Below are 17,724 nucleotides of genomic sequence, written 5' to 3'. Positions count from 1 at the left end.
CTCAAAGGATACTATAGTTTCCTTTTCGTATTCACTGAGAGAGATCCCAAATATCTACCTGGCAGCTATTAAATTCAAAACTGTGTGTGTGTGTGTGTTTGAGAGAGAGAGAGAGAGAGAGAGAGAGAGAGAGAGAGAGAGAGAGAGAGAGAGAGAGAGAGAGAGAGGGGCGGGGGGAGGGCAAGGAGGGAGGGAGAAGAAGATAATTTTTACTGTCATAAGAGCAATCCAAACAGATATCAAAGGTCTATCGACGAGTCTTGATCTCAAGATCTAATAAGAAAGAGAGTGGGAATTGCAATCTTCTTGAAGTGATTACAAGGACTAAAGTACACCCTCCTCGCTTGTGCACATGCACGTGCACATACACACTCCTACAAATATGTGTGTGTGTGACCCAATGGCCATGCTTTCTTAACTGCAGCAACGCACGGGTCACACACTTGTCTTTTAGAAAGCCAAAAAGAATTACTAGAGTTCCAAGAAACCGTGGGCTTTTATAATGAGCCCATACCCGCTACATCCAAGATTACAAAAGCACTGAGAAGAGATATCTACACAATCCTTCTTGGCCCCCTGCCACATGGTAAAGCCCTTCCCAAACCGGATCGGATAAGAGTCTATACACAAACTGAAGATGGACATAAGAAAGCCTACAATAAGGACGGAGCCAAGCACTCCATTATCGTTTGTGAGGACTCCATAAAGAGTAGAACACCTTGGAGGAGTCAAAACCGAGTGATCCATAGGCTGTTGCAAGCGAGCCAAGCACCATCTTTAGACACCCATATTGACAAGAGAGCCTCGGTGTCTGCCACACACCACATGACTCCTAAGATTTGCCAAAACCACGCAATACCTAGCCTCCTTTGTCTGCCAAGGGGAAGGTGGGAGGGAGGCTTATCCATGGCAAAAATAAGGGTTGGCATCAGAAAGCAGTAGACGGGCAAGGCCATCGGGTAGATTCCCACCTCGTAGGCTACACCTACTTGCAATGCACGACATTGGAAAGCTCCCCATTGTAGGTGGCTCCAAGAGCCTCCCTACTTGAAGCCCCTCACAGGCAAAGCGCCTCCCTACTTGAAGCCCCTCACAGGCAAAGCGCAACCAAGGGTAGAGCAACCACGATCTATAGTCAAAACACTCTGGTTAGTTTAAACTTCAGGCTTGTCAATCCATGTTACAAATTTCACTCTACTATTAAATGTGGTTTGGTAGTAAAGACTTAGACTTGATACCCAACCATGTTACAAATTTTACTATGTCTCGATAAAAGGCTTCGAATCGTAACAACCATACAAGGGAACTGGCTCTGGAATTTGGACGATACTCTACTATCAAATGTGGTTTGTAGTATAAAATTTTGGCCAGCTAAAGGACTTGTGGAGTTACATTCATTGCTCTACAAGTGTCCCAAGAAGCCTTGAAAAGACTACTTGTGGAGTTACATTCATTGCTCTACAAGTGTCCCAAGAAGCCTTGAAAGTCTTGTGAATAGAAAGACATGATAAGTCTTTTGAATGTTATTTTCCAAAGTTGCAGTCACCTTTTGGATTAAAAAGTCTATTCATAGAAGTTTGATTTCATGATATGAGGTATTGATAAAAGTCCTTTCATTTAAAAACTTCATAAAAATTTATTTCACTATCTTGTTTTGTTATGTTTATTAAATTTATATTTTTAAATATAAAAACATTAAAACATTTTTTGTGTTTTAAATTTAAATTTTATTATTTTTATTTTACTTCTCTTTCATTTTGTTTTATGTCAAAATGTTGATATACAATGTGCAATTTTTTTTTTATAGATATGGGGCTCTTTGTAAAATATAAACTACTTGCAATTTTATAATAAAACACAACAAAAAATGCAAAGTGATTATGGACACGTATTTAAAGTTACTCTCCCTCATCTCCCCTTAACTTAGCAAGCTTTTGTGCCTTCTCAATGAGTTGAAGTTGTCACCTTGTTTTCAAATTGGTTTGCGTCCTTCATGCCCCAAGTTCCAACATATGCATGGAACCTAGGTGCTAGACTTGTCCCAACTCTAGTGATCAATACAACTTGTCAACAGGTCAACATCTAGTGATAATACAAGTTAGTTGGAGTGGTTGACTTAGCAAATTGAGACTTTGACATGTGAGATTTGCTTTTAAAGACACGTGTTATAAATCCGAATCCCCATTAAAGCCAATTCACATGCGACAGGGGCGAGGTTGCGAACTTATGCACAAGTAAAAATGCCTATTTTTGTTATATCAGCACTTAATAAACATGCAACAAGCTTGGAAAAGTGACCTAGGAGCTTCTCATCTTGGCTTGGACAAGTCAACGGGGGGCTTGTCTCTTCTGCTGTTGTGTATCTGCTCCACTCCCTCCCCTTGAAACAAAGACAATTGGTAGCCAACTAGTTGCGAGCCTTTTCGTTGATGAAAACACAAAAAGTTTGCAACTAATTGCAACCCAGCGTGTAGGTGAACTAGCTCATAGATCTCCATTTTTGTGGCTCATGCATATTTATTGAGATATGTTTTGATTACAAGTATGGTTGCTCTTCTTATGAACACAAGTACTCTCGGCTGCCTTCGACTACTTGTGTGTGTGTGTGACACATTGTGATGCTCGATGCCAAGGCAAACTTGTCGGAGGAAGATGCTATCGCCCCATGTTCAAAGGAAGAGGCCGAAATCCCTTTTCTCATTATGATACTATACATTTTACCCATTTTTGGCATTTAGTTGCCCTACAAAGAACACATACAAGTGTCCAAAAAGCTATATATTTATGGAAATTTGAATGGTGAGGGTGCTTTAGAAAATTACTCTGATTATAGTTTACATATACTTCTTAACTTTGCTGAAAAACACAAAGTACATTGCCATTTGGCTACTAGGGTAAAACCCCCAATATTGGGCCACTTAAGAGAGTTGACAAATTGCTACCAGTGCTCTGCACTGTTTTCACCTTGGAATGGCGCGTTCGAGAGCTGAATGCTAGACCTAGCTGTGGTAGAGACGACGCCACAAGCGATGACATGCGCAGGCAACAGGGCGCGAAACAAAATTTCACGTGTAAAAAATTTGGCCACCAACAAGAAGACACTGAAGGGCCTAAATCAAGCCGGTGTGCCAGCACGCCTTGAACTCAAGATCCGACGGTGAGAGCCCCATCGCAGCGCGCAGTAACCAGTCCACCACGGAGGTTGAATTGTCCTAATACTGGAATGAAACTACTTTATTAAAGACGGCAGAAGGGTCGCAGCACAGGGACCCGGTTTTTTATTGGGGGTTTTACCCTAGTACCTACTGGGACCGACTTTTTGGTTGTTTTCTCAACGTAGGAAACAGCCTCAAGTGGTTGTTTCCTCCATTGTGCATTGGATCTTGATCAACAGACTCGATGTCATCCTTGCCTATATTTTGCTTAGGAGTTTGGACTATATCATCATGATCATGGCAAATAATGTATTGATAATTTGATAGGCTTAATTTCTACAACTCTATGATTCATGATTCCGAAAATGGTCAACATGCTCTCGCACGATGACTCAGAAAAGTATGGATTGGTAATCTTAGGTTCCTCCCACACGGAGGGGGTGATTCGTAAGTTGATGAACTTACCCCTTCGATCTCACACTCACACACTTGTGCGCTAGTAAGTAGTTACTGGAGGTGGGGGATAATGCCAACTGTGTCCCTTTAAGCCTTGAGGTCTAGTTACCTCACCAACATATATCACAAGAAGATTTAGAAATTTTCTCATGTAGGAAAACGGAGTCTTTTCCAATGTTTTTCATACAATGCATAACATCATGAGCTTTTGTGATGAGGGAGGCACCGCAGTTGGAATGGGTTGGCAATCCCCTACCCCCAATCGTACCTAGCTAGGTATGCGGTGCCTCCCTCACAAAAGCTCATGATATTGAGGTAAGAGCTGAGTCGCACCATGGGTTAGTAGGGATAGTATTTACTAAAATAATGGTGATCCATGTTTCCCTCCTGCAATATCGAAGTTAATTCTTAGCCCTACTATCACTTCGAAAATTTAAGGGTTTAAGCTATTTTTTTAAAAAAGAAGTGAAAGGATCTCCACACTTTTAGCCCCCTCCTCTCCTACCAAAGCCCACCCAGGTTCCCTTGAAAATAGAACTTTAGTTTTTCTCTTTTTGGTAATAAGAGTGCGACCTTATGCATAGCTTTACCCACCTTGCCTGCACGAGCACCTGGTGCAATCCGGCCCTAAGTCACAATGTGGGAATTATCGTGAGAATTTGTTCAAAACTTCTTGTGTATGTTTTTTGCATAGAGAACCTCAACAATGAGACATATTCTCTTGCGTAAACAATTTTGAAATTTGATTTACAGAATTTCTCCTAAAAAAGCAAACTTCTTCCTATGTGAACTTTGCCTCATTCCTCTCTACTTTTCTAAAACATTGCGCTATTATAAAATCCCATTTCAATTCATTCTTTATCAAGCTATAAGAATTTTGCTTGTACGCATGACCATGACTATATATGATCACGAGGGAATAATTCTAAAGTACCCCTTCCATGTGGGGTACCTTATATTATAAATTTTTTCTTTCACAAAAGTTTGAAAGTAGAAGAACTCGAAAATGCTTGAGTAATAGCACCTCCACACGATGGAGGGTAACTATTTTGAGCTACCCCCTCCACTAACTGCATCTCTTTGAGGTGCAATTGCAAAACAAACACAATACCTAAACTGATGCCCGTATACGCATGAGAGTGGTGACGTCAAATCAATCAATGCACCATCACTTTTACTATTACTAGTGTGGCCGGCGAGCTCCGTCCCCCTTCTTGCCATGCGTCAGCATTGCCTTCATCCGACGGGTGTGGCCTACAATCCGGACGGACAACGATCAGAGAGATAGAGAGGCAACCTGCGCGAAAATCCCCTTACGTGTAGAGGGTACCTAAGTGGCTACTTTCAAAATGTTCAAAACTTTAAGTTGTAAACTTGTAATGGAATAACATCTTCTTCAAGTTTGCTTTGGTACTGAAAGCTAGACTTCAACCTTTGGGACCTAGACTTTTCCTTATTCATGATTCTCTACACTAAATAAAGGTTACTCTCTTGAGTGACGAACCTTGACCTGAAGTGCTGGGTAACACAATTTCAAAGTAACACGTGCAAAATTCATTAGGTTTGCATGGTGGGTATCAAGGCTTAAAATTGACAGGCATAGCACAAATTTCTTTTGAGAGACAATTTTGTCAAGCCTTCTTTCATATGCTTTGTGTAATGCGATCAACTTACATAATTATTCATATATAACGTAAATTTAAAGGTATAAACACGAAAAATGATAGGTGATTTTGAGATTCTAGCATGTCAAATGACAGAAGGTTTTTGTGAAGCACCTGTTTTGACAGGCAAAATAGCCCTTGACAAGAAAAACAAGTGTCAATTTTAGGCCTTGGTGGGTATTCCTGGTGAGGTGGACAAGACTTCTGAAAAGGTAGGTTTTCTTTTATCCAAAACCTGCTAAAATCAAAATATGACCGCCCTCAAATTTTCGCAAGGAGGATTTGAGACCGGCCACATTTTGTGTTTTTTTGTTTGAAAAGTTGAATTTTATATATAAGTTTCCTTCTCAAATATGGATTTCACCTTCTCGGAAAAGGGTGAAAGGGATTCAAAACTGGCTCCATAAAATCATTTTCCCAAACCTTGCTCAGATGGATAATTTAAGCCAATTAATAATAACATTGATCGAATATAATCCAATGTCCCTATGCAAATATTAGGCGCCGAATTGTAGCATTAAAGAAGAAGAGTCACAGAAAGAAAAACTTAAATCATTGCTCGCATATTTCGATTGGAAATGAAAAATCCCGATTGTAAATCCATCGAATGTTGCCTAGATTTTGACATAAATCTCAATTGTTTGAATAGTTTTCCCACGAAAAGCATACCCAAGAAAACGATTTTTCTTTCAAGCAAAGGCTTAGATTACTAACTACAGTCTACAGTATTGTCACCATCATACAGCTAGCTTATTCTAGGCTTCAAGTTTTTGATCACATCCCATTCACACTTGGTCATCTTCTTACTGCTCAATTGTAGACCGTAGATGAACTAGGATAATCGCACTTGGTTTTGGGTTTAGGGTTTAGGGTTTAGGGTTGGGCTGGGATTGTACCCCTGTGCACGAATGCACTCTAACCAAGTGCTCATAACAAGAAGAAGATAACTTGAGCAAATTTGTATTCAATGCAAGCACGAAGAGATTCATGGCAATGTCAGGGCTAGAAAAATACATTTTTCCTAACCGAAGAAAGTAAGGGCAAACTTGAAATGCTACCGGTTTTTAGGTCAAAATTTGAAGCTTTTGCCGGTATTTACACTAAAACTTGTGTAAATTTGGGGGTTTTCTTCAAGGCAAGCTCAAAATCTAGCCGGGATTTTATGATTTTAGCCGGTTAAAATACAATGTACCCCGGTTTTTTTTCCAACAATGCATGGCATGAGCTTGAGGCTGATTTGTTATTTCTTGGTGGCATTCTAATACAATCACTCACAATTGTGAGTTTTGCCAAAAAAAGAAAGAAAGAAAGCCTTAGGGGAATGCAAAAATGCATACAAGTATTCGTTTGCTTTGTTTTACACTAGTGTGTGACCCGTGCGTTGCTACGGCTAAGAAAAGCATGGCCATTAGGTCACACACACACACACACACACACACATATTTGTGTATATGTGCACACAGACACACACGTGTGCAAGCATGCACAAGTGAGGAGGGTGGACTGTAGTCTCTTTAATCACTTTAGGAATCTGTAAATTTTCTCCCTCCCTGACCCCTCCTTTCCAAAGGAAAAAATTGAAGTTTCCATGTTACCCCCCATCTTGCTCGTGTGGGAGGTTGACAGAGAAGCCTTCATGCTTTGTTCACAAGAGAGAAGAGCACCAAGGTGGCAAGGTGCATGCCTTTCGTCGCGAGAGAGGGAGATGTGTCCTACGTGCCCTCATTTAGGTGCACAAGGCTTACCTCTGATGTAGTGTGTGTATTATCCCTACTCCATGGCTCTCCAACAGAGAAGCGCATACAGACCCTCGTGTCCCCACTGTCCATGACACCATGATCTCCAACAACGCTACTAACCCCTCCTGCTTGTTGTGGTCATCACCTTCATCACTTGATCGCGAGATCCATGTCTGCAGTGGAAAGACCTTGGCGCCAGAGAGCCATTGTCGTCCTTATATCGACCTGATAATCCTCCCCTCCTCCTCATGTGCAGGCGCCCTCCCCCAACTTGTGCAGCCCATCGAGTCCCCCTCAAAAACCCTCGCCACACTTGAGCACAACTGAGCATGACAAAGATAATCGAGGCATTGGCACATGCATAGCGGGTGCTGCGAGAACAAGACCTGCTGCCATGCGCACGGATAGATTTCTCCAATGAGACCCACATTGCGATTTCTCCAATGAGACCCACATTGCACCCCCCCCCCCTCTGGCTCAGCATCTCGACAATCAAAGATAGAGGGAGAAAGGGTCCCTAATAGTCAAAGATATATAGAGAGAGCTCTAGAGACAGGCAGAGAGGGAGAGGGAGGGGGGACGCCAGTTCTTCCATATTGCCATTAGCTGTGGTGGTGGCAGGATTCAAGAATCGCGCGCGTGCGCCCACACACAGAGCGCTCAAGCAGATAGGTATAGGAAAACTTACCAGGAAAAGAAGCTAATATCGCATAGTGCCACAGATGCAGCAAAAAGAAATTCTCTCTCTCTCTCTCTCTCTCTCTCTCTTGCCTCCCACCCTCCCCTGCTTGCATCATCTACAGTTCTCTTTTTAGTACCTTTTCTTTTCAATACTCAAACATTGTATCAGATTCACCGCATGGTAACTTTTTGGTCTCATGGGTCATTTTGGCCTTCTGAAGACGTTATTTCATTTCATTGCATCTCTCTCTCTCTCTCTCTCTCACACACACACACACACACACACACACACACACACACACACACACACACACACACACACACACACGCACGCACGCACGCACGCACGCACACACACACACACACACTCACTCATAACATTGGTGGATTTTGTTTGTTTACAAGAATAGCAACCGCTTACGCACTCATAACCATACACGTTTTGACCTTTAAAATCATAAACAAATCTAATATATCAAACTGGATTACTCGGGATACCATTTATTCATAATGGAGTCTAACTCTAACATGATTAATTTCAAGACGCTGCTCCTGGTTCTCACTATACATAAACGCCTATGTAATGCGTTTCTGCATGCACAAATACCTGCGAACGAGTACGCACACACCCACCCACCTATGTAGAGGGTTAGTTTCTGCAAGTTGACTGCATCGTTGTGAAATCGACAGATGCACACACACACACACCTATTATCTCTCTCTCTCTCTCTCTCACTCTCACTCACACACACACACACACACACACACACACACACACACACACACACACACACACACACACACACACACACACGGGTGTTCCCATCACCATTTGGTTCTCAGTTCATACAACAAATCTTCTTGGCAAGCAAAGTCGAATTTCCTACTGTATCTATTGTGGAGTATCTACTGACTCCTGTTGCATACGTTATTGCACACACATATGGCTGCTTCTTCAAATCGTCAGGTAGGACTTTGTGCCTACTAAGATATTGGGGATTTATGAAAAACTTATTGATTGGTATAAGCAAGTGATGGTACCTGTTGGAGTTATAAATACAATTGTCACCTTTAAAATTTCTCATATGTAGGAACGTGGTTTACAATGGAGGCAAACGAATGTGTGCTCACCTTGCAAAGCATATGCATGTGCAAATTGTCCTGATGTCCCAATGTGAGTCGTTCTTTGTCGTCTATGGTCAACCATCACAAACCGTCGGATGTCTTCAAACACGACTTTGAACCTTTCTATCTACTACGTATGGGAGAAAGATCTTGACGGGAGACTTTTGCTTCCTCTCTCTCTCTCTCTCTCTCTCTCTCTCTCTCTCTCTCAACAATGCTAAAAAACCCCTAGGTTTAGTGCAATTCTACGTACAAATTTTGAGATTTACTGCTAAATTTTAAATTTGAAGGTGACAAAACCTACAAAATTTAGTGTAAAAACGATTCAAAGAGTCAATTTACCTCCAAAAACTCTTTAGTAGTTTTTTCAAGTTTATGGAAAAAAAGTTTTTCAAGCATTGACTCCCAATCACTGTGTGTGTGTGTGTCTTTTATGCACTACTGGCATCCAAACAGATGCGAGAGCACTGCCAATGTGTCACCCCCCCCTCTCTATGCTGAGCGCTCTTCCTTGGGCAAGCCTCACCTTCTCAATTTGCAAACGTGAAAGCGTCTAGTGGGAACCAATCATTTCTATGCTTTATCTAAGGTCTCACCCACATTAATCGTGCAACTCATCTCACCCTACCAGAAAAATGATATGTAACTAGAACACACACACACACACACACACACACTCTCTCTCTCTCTCTCTCTCTCTCTCTCTCTCTCTCTCTCATAAAAGCTACTACGTCACACTTATCTTCTATATTATAGAGCAATTGCACTTGGGATTGCCTTGCTTTGGGCTTGTACACCCGTGCATGTCTCGGGTTCTTGCCGACCCATAAGAGCACATACATGATAGCAACACCCACAACACCTCCGACAAAGAGCACAACGGCCACGCACAAAAATAGCACAATGCACACGGGCACGGGGACGAGGCTAAAAAAATAAAGATGAGTGTGAGGAGCACAAGGGTGATGACAATGCCGGTGACGGTGAGGCCACCAAGGAAGAGAGAAACGCCACTGATGATGACCATGATTTGGTGGGATGCAGGAGCATGCTTGTGAGCGCTCTCAAAGATGTTATTATCTCTCTCCCTCTCCTTCTCTCACTCACATACACACACAGGTTGTGCATACACACAATTGTATGTCTCTCTCTCTCTCTCTCTCTCTCTCTCTCTCTCTCTCTCACACACACACACACACACACACACACACACACACACACACACACAAAAAGACACCATGCTTGACTAATCCTACAAAAGGAGGCAGGATGACACCACAAGGACGAACGCTCAAAAGGCGGAGTTAAAAAAGGAGACAGGATGACACAAAAAACTCACCACGTGGAGACTCTGTCCTTTCTAAACAAGGTGAGATTTCACGATGGCTTTCCAAAAAGGAAATCAAGCAATTGCTTGTTCTTGTGAAAAAATCTCTTTACTCTTTAAAAGCTTTAAAAATAAAAAGGTACACAAAATAAAAGCAATGTAGTCCCATCCTAAGAAAAAAGAACAAGTATAAATTCTGTGTTCATGTTGAAGATGAGCAAGGACAAAAAAAATAAATAAGGCAAAGTTTTAAAAAGCACTGTAATGCTATGAAATGAAAGGGACCCATTTGACAAACTCCATCAACATTTAAGATAATTCTCATTCGTTGGCACTGAAAACATTGGAAGGATGCCTAACTCCACTCAACACTAAGGCTTCTTTTAGAAAGCCAAAAATGTTAATCTCCATTTTACATATTATAAATATAATGATCGAAGATCATTTAACACTAGGTTGGTAATGGGACACTTTTATGTCCTGGGACACTTTTATGTCCTGTTAAGTGACCATTTTCCTTGAATTATATCAAGAGTTTCAAAATGGATTTTGAGGTTCTTTCTATTTAGAAAGTTGTCTCATGAGCTGAAAAAAACTTGACATTTTTTTGGAATATCAATTCCATCTTTAACCTTGTCCTTGCACAACAATTCACAACCTAAACTGTGTGAAAAAACGAGTCCTGTTTTTGGCTTTTTTCATCTTTTTGCAACTATACCACTCTAGAATTCATGTTTGTGAGGTCTATAATGCTAGAGAACTATCTTTAGTAGTCTTCAACATGTCTTGATGCTTCTAGGGATAAATAAATGTTAAAGTTGTAAGTTATGACCAAATTACAAAAATTGTCAAATCCTGTTTTTTAGCTAATTTTAGCTCTTCTATGATTTTTTTTGGTGGCTTTGATGATATTTAAATGCAGTTTTGATTTTCTATGTTGCATATTGTAACATAAAGCTAATATTCCTTGAGTTTTGGGGCACCTAATACCCTATTTTGCATAGTACACAACGATGGTTTATTTTTTCAATTATAGACGAAAACAAAACATTCTAGTATATCAAGTATAGCTTTTTCAATATTTCTAGTTTCTTGTTACAACTATATGAATTTTGTAGGTAGTAACCATATATAGTCATAAGGATCAAATTTGGCTAGATATTGAATATTTTCTATGGGATTCTACAACTCATAATGTTGAACCCAGTTTTTTCACGTTTGCTGTATTTAGCACTTCATCTTTGTCCCCAAGATTCCCCTTGGTAAGAGATGTATTATTATTTTGACATGCTCCATGAATCCTTATGAACCTAAAGGACAATAGGAAACTAAGAAAACATGCATATATTATTTGTATTGAGCGTGGCTATAGAAACTTTGATGATAGGTTTGCAGATTGGTAAAAATTCAACTTTTTTGTACCTATTTCTTTTGGCAAAACAAAAAATAGTGAGTGAGAAGCAATCATATGTTCTGATCACCAACCCATTGAAGTTAACTAGGGAATTTATCTCAAGTCCTACAAAAATCTCTAATCTTATTTTTATGCAACAAAACATAAGAAATGACTGTTTTGATGAAAATGTACTGGTCCATCAACTTTGGAGGCTTGGTGTGACCAAAAGATGAGAAATTTTACAAGTTTCTTATTTTTTCCATGTGTACTAGGCCTTGAACTATAACCTCATGAAAGGATTTTACAAAACGAGTGGATCTACTATGGTTTTGGAGGTTTTTTTCAAAACCCTAAAAGGACACTTTTATGTCCTGCTAGGTTACCAACCTATTGTTAAGACATGGAAAATCTGCTCAAACCTATGAAGGAAGGTTCATTGGACGACTACACATGGAGGGAAACTTAGGGAAGCTCTTTATGGCCTTCAAAAATGCAAAGTAAAGACATCCTTCAAATTGTTTTTAAAAACAAAAGCACTCAATGGTCATCCTGGTTGGAGCCAAACTCCATGGTCTTCTCAAAGACTATAAATATGAATATGAAATTTTTGATTTCACAATGGTCTTCTCAAAGACTATAAATATGAATATGAAATTTTTGATTTTACATTGTCTGGATTCAAAAGTCTTTTCATTTTCGATCATCTCAGTACTTATCCGTTATTTTTACATTTTATATTAAATGTTTTTTTTAATGTTCTCTTTAATGTTAAAGAGAATGTGACATATGGAACGTCTATCCTTCTTTACAAATTTTAAGCTCCATCTATACTATCTATGAATGAGAGTGCAATTCCGGTGACAAGCCTTGACACATGGTAGCATTTGCCGAGTCCGGCCTTGCATTTGCCAAGTCCGGCCTTGCTTGGTCCGGGCAAATAATGATTGTTTTAACCCCACTTCTCCTCACCTCGCAAGGAAGTAACGGCAGCGTCGCTTCACCTCACCACAAAACTCTACCTTAAAAATGCTCCATGAGAATTTTACGCTGCTGCTCTGGCTGGTATTCATCGAAGGTCTCTCTCTCTCTCTCTCTCTCTCTCTTACTCTTATTTTAGCTAACTAACCTTTGTCTATGGCTGTACGTGTTCGACCAGGTGTTGAAAGAGAGTGCAGGTGCGTCGTCGAAGGTGTTGCAAGCTTTTCCAGGTTTCTTTCTCTCTCTCTCTCTTCCTTCTATATTACGCTTATTGAAACTTTGTGTTCTTTTACACTCTCTCTCTCTCTCTCTCTCTCTCTCTGCGCTATATTGTCTGCTTCGGTACCAACGGAGATGCCCTACGCGGGGCCACTGTGCTTACGAATTAGTCATCTCTCTCTCTCTCTCTCTCTCTCTCTCTCTCTCACACACACACACACACACACACCCCGGCTACTTGGCTCAGCAACAACTGCGCTGCCTCTACCCGCTTTTGAGTTAGGAGACACACACACACACACACACACACACACCGGCTGCATGGCGGGGGCATTGCGCTTGCGGCTGCGCACAAGGCTGCCAGGTGTCGGCGTTGCTGATGAGCAGCTGCGTAGCCTGAAGCTGCTGCTGCAAGCCCCGTGTCGGTGTTGCTGCAGATGATGAGTTGCCTGCTGCAAGCCATCTCCATCGTCGCACACCGGCTACTTGGCTCAGCAACTGCGTTCCCTCTACCCGCTTTTGAGTTAGGACACACACACACACACACACACCCACACCGGCTGCATGGCGGGGGCATTGCACTTGCGGCTGCGCACAAGGCTGCCAGGTGTCGGCGTTGCTGATGAACAGCTGCGTATCCTGAAGCCACTACTGCAAGCCCCTCCAGCTGGCCATGTTGAGCAAGTGAGAAGGATCAGCTGTAACAATATGGTGTGTCCACCCGCTCAAGCACATCCCTAAAGACAACCCGACGAAAACCCAAACCCGCGGGGGCACTGTGCTTACGAGGCCATCTCTCTCAGCAGCTCTCTCCCTCTCGCTCTCTCTCTCTCTCTCTCTCTCACACACACACACACACACACACACACACAACATTACAAATGTTGCAAGTATGTGCAAACGACATCCCCCAAGCAAGTTCTGAAGGCGGTCAGGACGTTGCTGACCTTGAGCTTCAAGATGTAGTGCCATGTGTACGTGCAAGTTTTGCAAGCTGATGGCCTAAAAAGCTTCGAACTATACACACACACACAGGTAGCATACCAATGGTGGCCTTAAAGAGCTTCGAACCACACAAACAGAGGGAGCATACCAATGGTGGTTGTTCTCTCTCTCTCTCTCTCTCTCTATGTCAGAGGACACCAATGGCGCAAGGTGCACACAGATGAGGCTTTACATTATAATCTCTCTCTTAGAGCATTAATGAGCATACCAATTACACAAGGCAAGCAATGCGAGGGCCCAGGGGTGAGCTCAAAGTCAATGTAGTGAAGGCACTGAAGGCCAATAGTAGCACGTTGGCAATCCGCCCAAAGCCAATGCACTCGCCCATTCAAACCCCACACTGGCAGTTGGAACGCCACGCTGGCAAGTGAATGGCCATTTTGTAAGACACGAAAGAGGGCGAGGGGGGGGGGGGGGGGGGGGGGTTGGTGTGTGTGTGTGTACACTGTAGGTGGTGAGCATGACTCAGGAGCGACGTAGACGTGAGCCATATAGGACCTTCGAGCATGAGGTAAACAGTCACAGATGGCCGGAAGAAAATAGAGACACACACGGAGCGGTGAGCCAAGACCTCCTGCACGTGGAATCTGAGCCCACAAGAGGCTGTATGTAAGGCAGGAAGTAAACAGGCGGGGGCGAGTCCTTTTCAGGCCCTCCACATGGCATGCAAAGACCAGGTGTAGGAGACAGGGAGCCGAATAGGCAAGAGACCAAGCCTTCCACCTTCTTGGATACCAGTATAATGGACCCCAGTTAGCGGGGAGAGCTGAATAAACAAATCTCAGGTTTTTGCAGGCATCGAACAAGGATGTCGAAGCAATCTTGCTGCGTTTTGAGATATAGCGAGAGAGAGGAATTTGTGTTTGTATCCGGTGCATGGTTAGCAGCTTGCTTGGCTAAATTAACCTTCTAATCTAATTTAAAGGTAAATTGGAAAAACAACTGTGATAGTTTCAATTGTGTCCTCACCATTAGTCCTTTAGAAGGTTGACATGTTTCATAAAACTTGCTGACTATCCGCCAAGGTGATTTTTCTTATAATATAATATAATATTGGGTTGGTACTCTATTATCTACGGAACTTATAATGGAGAGCCATTTTTAGGCTCTCCACGTGGCTCAAAGCAAGAGACGGTGACTCTAATGAGTAGTACTTGAAAACTGTGGAAGCGAATAGTCGATACTCTCTCTCTCTCCCTCTCCCTCTCTCTCTCTCTCTCTCTCTCTCTCTCTCTCTCTCTCTCTCTCTCTCTCTCTCTCGGACAGGAAGCTCCTCAAGCACTTTTTGTGCTTTGTGAAGTCAAGGAGAGAAGTAGGTGAATCTCTATAATCACAAGACACCTATATATCCATGTTTATACTCAATTATAATTTGTTTATTATTTAATTATTATTTAGTTACATACATTGTCAAGATGACTTGCAATTAATTGGTGCATCTATTCTCTTTCAGTGATGGATAGTCATTCTTCTGGCTCTGGAAATGTTTTCCAAGAAGATCATGACGTAAATGAAGTCATCATGCCTACACCTCAAGAGCGCAATAGCGTGTGAGCTGCAAAACAATTGGCCAGATCAGGGGGGCAATTGAATTGCGAGGGACCTTCAAAGCGTTTACAAATCATTCAAGGATTTTGTGAACGCAACGAAGCTATCCAACAAGAGAGCAGAAACTTCTTACAAAAGGTTTGTAGACAAGTTCAAGGTTGCAGCTTTACTTCTTAGCAATGGACGTACATCACATTCGAGATTTAAGATACCAATAGAAGTGCATTCCGAATCAACATGCAACATCAAAGTAAATAGTCAACTTGCAGAGATTTTGAGATTAGCATCATTGATCATCTGGGATGAGGCTCCCATGGTCCATCATTATGCTTTTGAGGCCTTGGACAGGACATTGAGAGATGTTATGCAAAGTGATGCATTGTTTGGGGGAAAGGTGTTTCTCCTTGGGGGTGATTTTAGACAAATTTTACCAGTTGTGCCCAAAGGAATTTGAGCAGATATTGTGGATGCCTCCCTGTGCCGATCTTATGTATGGAAATGTGTGAAGACTCTAAAGCTAATTGAGAATATGCGTGTACTTCATTGTTCCAATGACTTGGTTGAGAGAGACTTTGCAAAATGGGTACTAGACATTGGCAATGGGAATGTATGTCATGGGGATTTACTTGATACTGTAGCATTTCCAAGTAGTATGATACTCGAAGATAACAACGTTCAAGGCCTAATTCATAGTATATATGGTGACTTACAAAATGTCCAAAGACATGCAAGCTTCTTTAGGGACAGAGGTATTCTTGCACCACGCAATAAGGATGTTGCTATAATCAATGACTTGGCTATGTGTAAAATGAGAGGACTTGACAAAAAATACTTGAGTGGATATTCTCTTTGTACATCAGATTGTGATGGTGGATTATATCCGATAGAGTTTTTAAACTCATTGGATCTTGGTGGTGGCTTCCCACCACACTGCTTGCACCTGAAAGAGAATGCTCCAATCATGCTCCTTCGCAACCTGGATCCAAAGCGTGGTTTATGCAATAGGACAAGATTGATATGCAAGCATTTTTATCATAGGGTCATTGAGGCGGAAGTAATCACAGGTTCTCATGTTGGAGACAATGTGTTCATACCAAGGATCGACTTTATCATAGGAGGTTCTCAAGGATTACCTTTTGAAATGAAGCGCATACAATTTCCTTTGAGACTTGCATTTGGAATGACCATCAACAAAGCACAAGGACAAACACTTGGATTTGTGGGTTTATACCTTGGTACACCTGTTTTTACTCATGGTCAGCTCTATGTAGCAATGTCCCGCGTGCGTTCTTCTACTGCCATAAAGATTTTAATAGATAGTAGTCAAACATCGATAGCAAATTCAAATGCAAATCCAATGGCTTGCAGCCCAAACATTGTCTACAAAGAAGTGCTAGAGGTCATAAATGTTTAAGGTATCATATTATCTTTCATCCATGCATTCCTCTTTGTATTAACTTTTTGTTAAGTGAAGATTTATATTAATCCTACTTTTTGTTATTGTTTATAGATGGCCAGCCGAGCTACATTCAAATACACAATGGATAGGGTATCTGAATATATTCGAGGTAATTTGTTGAAACTTTACAAAAAAATTGAGTTTCACATGTTTTCAATGTTTGAATGAGGAAAGCATACTAACCATGTTGTATAAAGCATAGATCCACTTTTTTGGAGGCGACCTATACCTGCAAATGATGTTGTCCATATCTTAGAAGACTTTGATGTCATAAGGCATGGCTTTTGAATCAATATTTGTTATGTCTTGCAATTATAGGTTTGGATTTTTCTTAACATACTCTTTCTTCTTTGTAGAAAACACTATTATCCAGCCCATCTCTTGGTGGGTCTATATGAGTCCACGTGCTATTTAGGACTCATAGGATACTATCATGTTGCATTAGAGTTGAACGAGGCAGCAGGACGGGGTCATGTCTCTCTTAGAGAGATAGGGTATCAACGGCCCATAAATGCACTACCTTCCTTTGGATTTGAAGCAGAGAATTGGAAAGTGAGAATGTATGTTGTCGATGATACTCCTAAGCGGCTTGGACGAAGTGTGCGATACATTGGGCCTTGGGTGTTACGGGTGCGAACCCGTGTCTATCGTAAGCTTCACTTTAAACCTAAATGATGCCTTCTACAATGGATATCCATCCCTTATGTTTTATCCATCATGTTTTTGATGATTACTCTTTTATCAAGAAACCTCTAATTTTTTGTAACAGAAATGTTGGCTCCTATTTGCAATAAAAACCATGTCTATCTGTGTGCGCACGCGTGCGTGTGTGTGTGTGTGTGTGTGTGTGAACCATGAAAGCAACTTATTATGATCATACAAGCAACTTAATTTTTTTTTTTAACACCTTATGAATACCATGTGTGTCATGATAAGAGCGAGCGAGACCCGTCGATAGGCGGATCGCGTGAG

General features: G+C 41.5%; 2 protein-coding genes across 2 annotated transcripts; both read left to right on the top strand.

Annotated features, from left to right (window-relative positions):
- Positions 1 to 15,822: 15,822 nt before the first annotated feature.
- On the top strand, positions 15,823 to 16,707 carry LOC147450304 (uncharacterized). The gene has a single exon (XM_086520446.1). The coding sequence runs from the start codon at positions 15,823 to 15,825 to the stop codon at positions 16,705 to 16,707; it is 885 nt and encodes a 294-aa protein (XP_086376572.1).
- Positions 16,708 to 16,803: 96 nt separating this feature from the next.
- LOC147450303 (uncharacterized) lies at positions 16,804 to 17,427 on the top strand. The gene is made up of 3 exons (XM_086520694.1): positions 16,804 to 16,861; positions 16,955 to 17,027; positions 17,109 to 17,427. The coding sequence occupies exons 1-3, from the start codon at positions 16,804 to 16,806 to the stop codon at positions 17,425 to 17,427; spliced, it is 450 nt and encodes a 149-aa protein (XP_086376820.1).
- The last annotated feature ends 297 nt before the right edge of the window (positions 17,428 to 17,724 follow it).

This window comes from Adiantum capillus-veneris, chromosome 9, assembly GCF_014529385.1.
Source record: "Adiantum capillus-veneris isolate H3 chromosome 9, ASM1452938v2, whole genome shotgun sequence".
In the NCBI taxonomy this organism is placed as follows: domain Eukaryota; kingdom Viridiplantae; phylum Streptophyta; class Polypodiopsida; order Polypodiales; family Pteridaceae; genus Adiantum; species Adiantum capillus-veneris.
The sequence above is the reverse complement of the archived record's forward strand: the minus strand, read 5'-3'. Positions and strand labels throughout refer to the sequence as shown.

Coding starts and splice junctions, on each gene's coding strand:
- LOC147450303 (XM_086520694.1), top strand. CDS start 16,804: ATGGCCAGCCGAGCTACATTCAAATACACAATGGATAGGGTATCTGAA. Junction 16,862..16,954: donor GGTATCTGAATATATTCGAG/GTAATTTGTTGA, acceptor TATAAAGCATAG/ATCCACTTTTTTGGAGGCGA. Junction 17,028..17,108: donor GAAGACTTTGATGTCATAAG/GCATGGCTTTTG, acceptor TCTTCTTTGTAG/AAAACACTATTATCCAGCCC.
- LOC147450304 (XM_086520446.1), top strand. CDS start 15,823: ATGCGTGTACTTCATTGTTCCAATGACTTGGTTGAGAGAGACTTTGCA.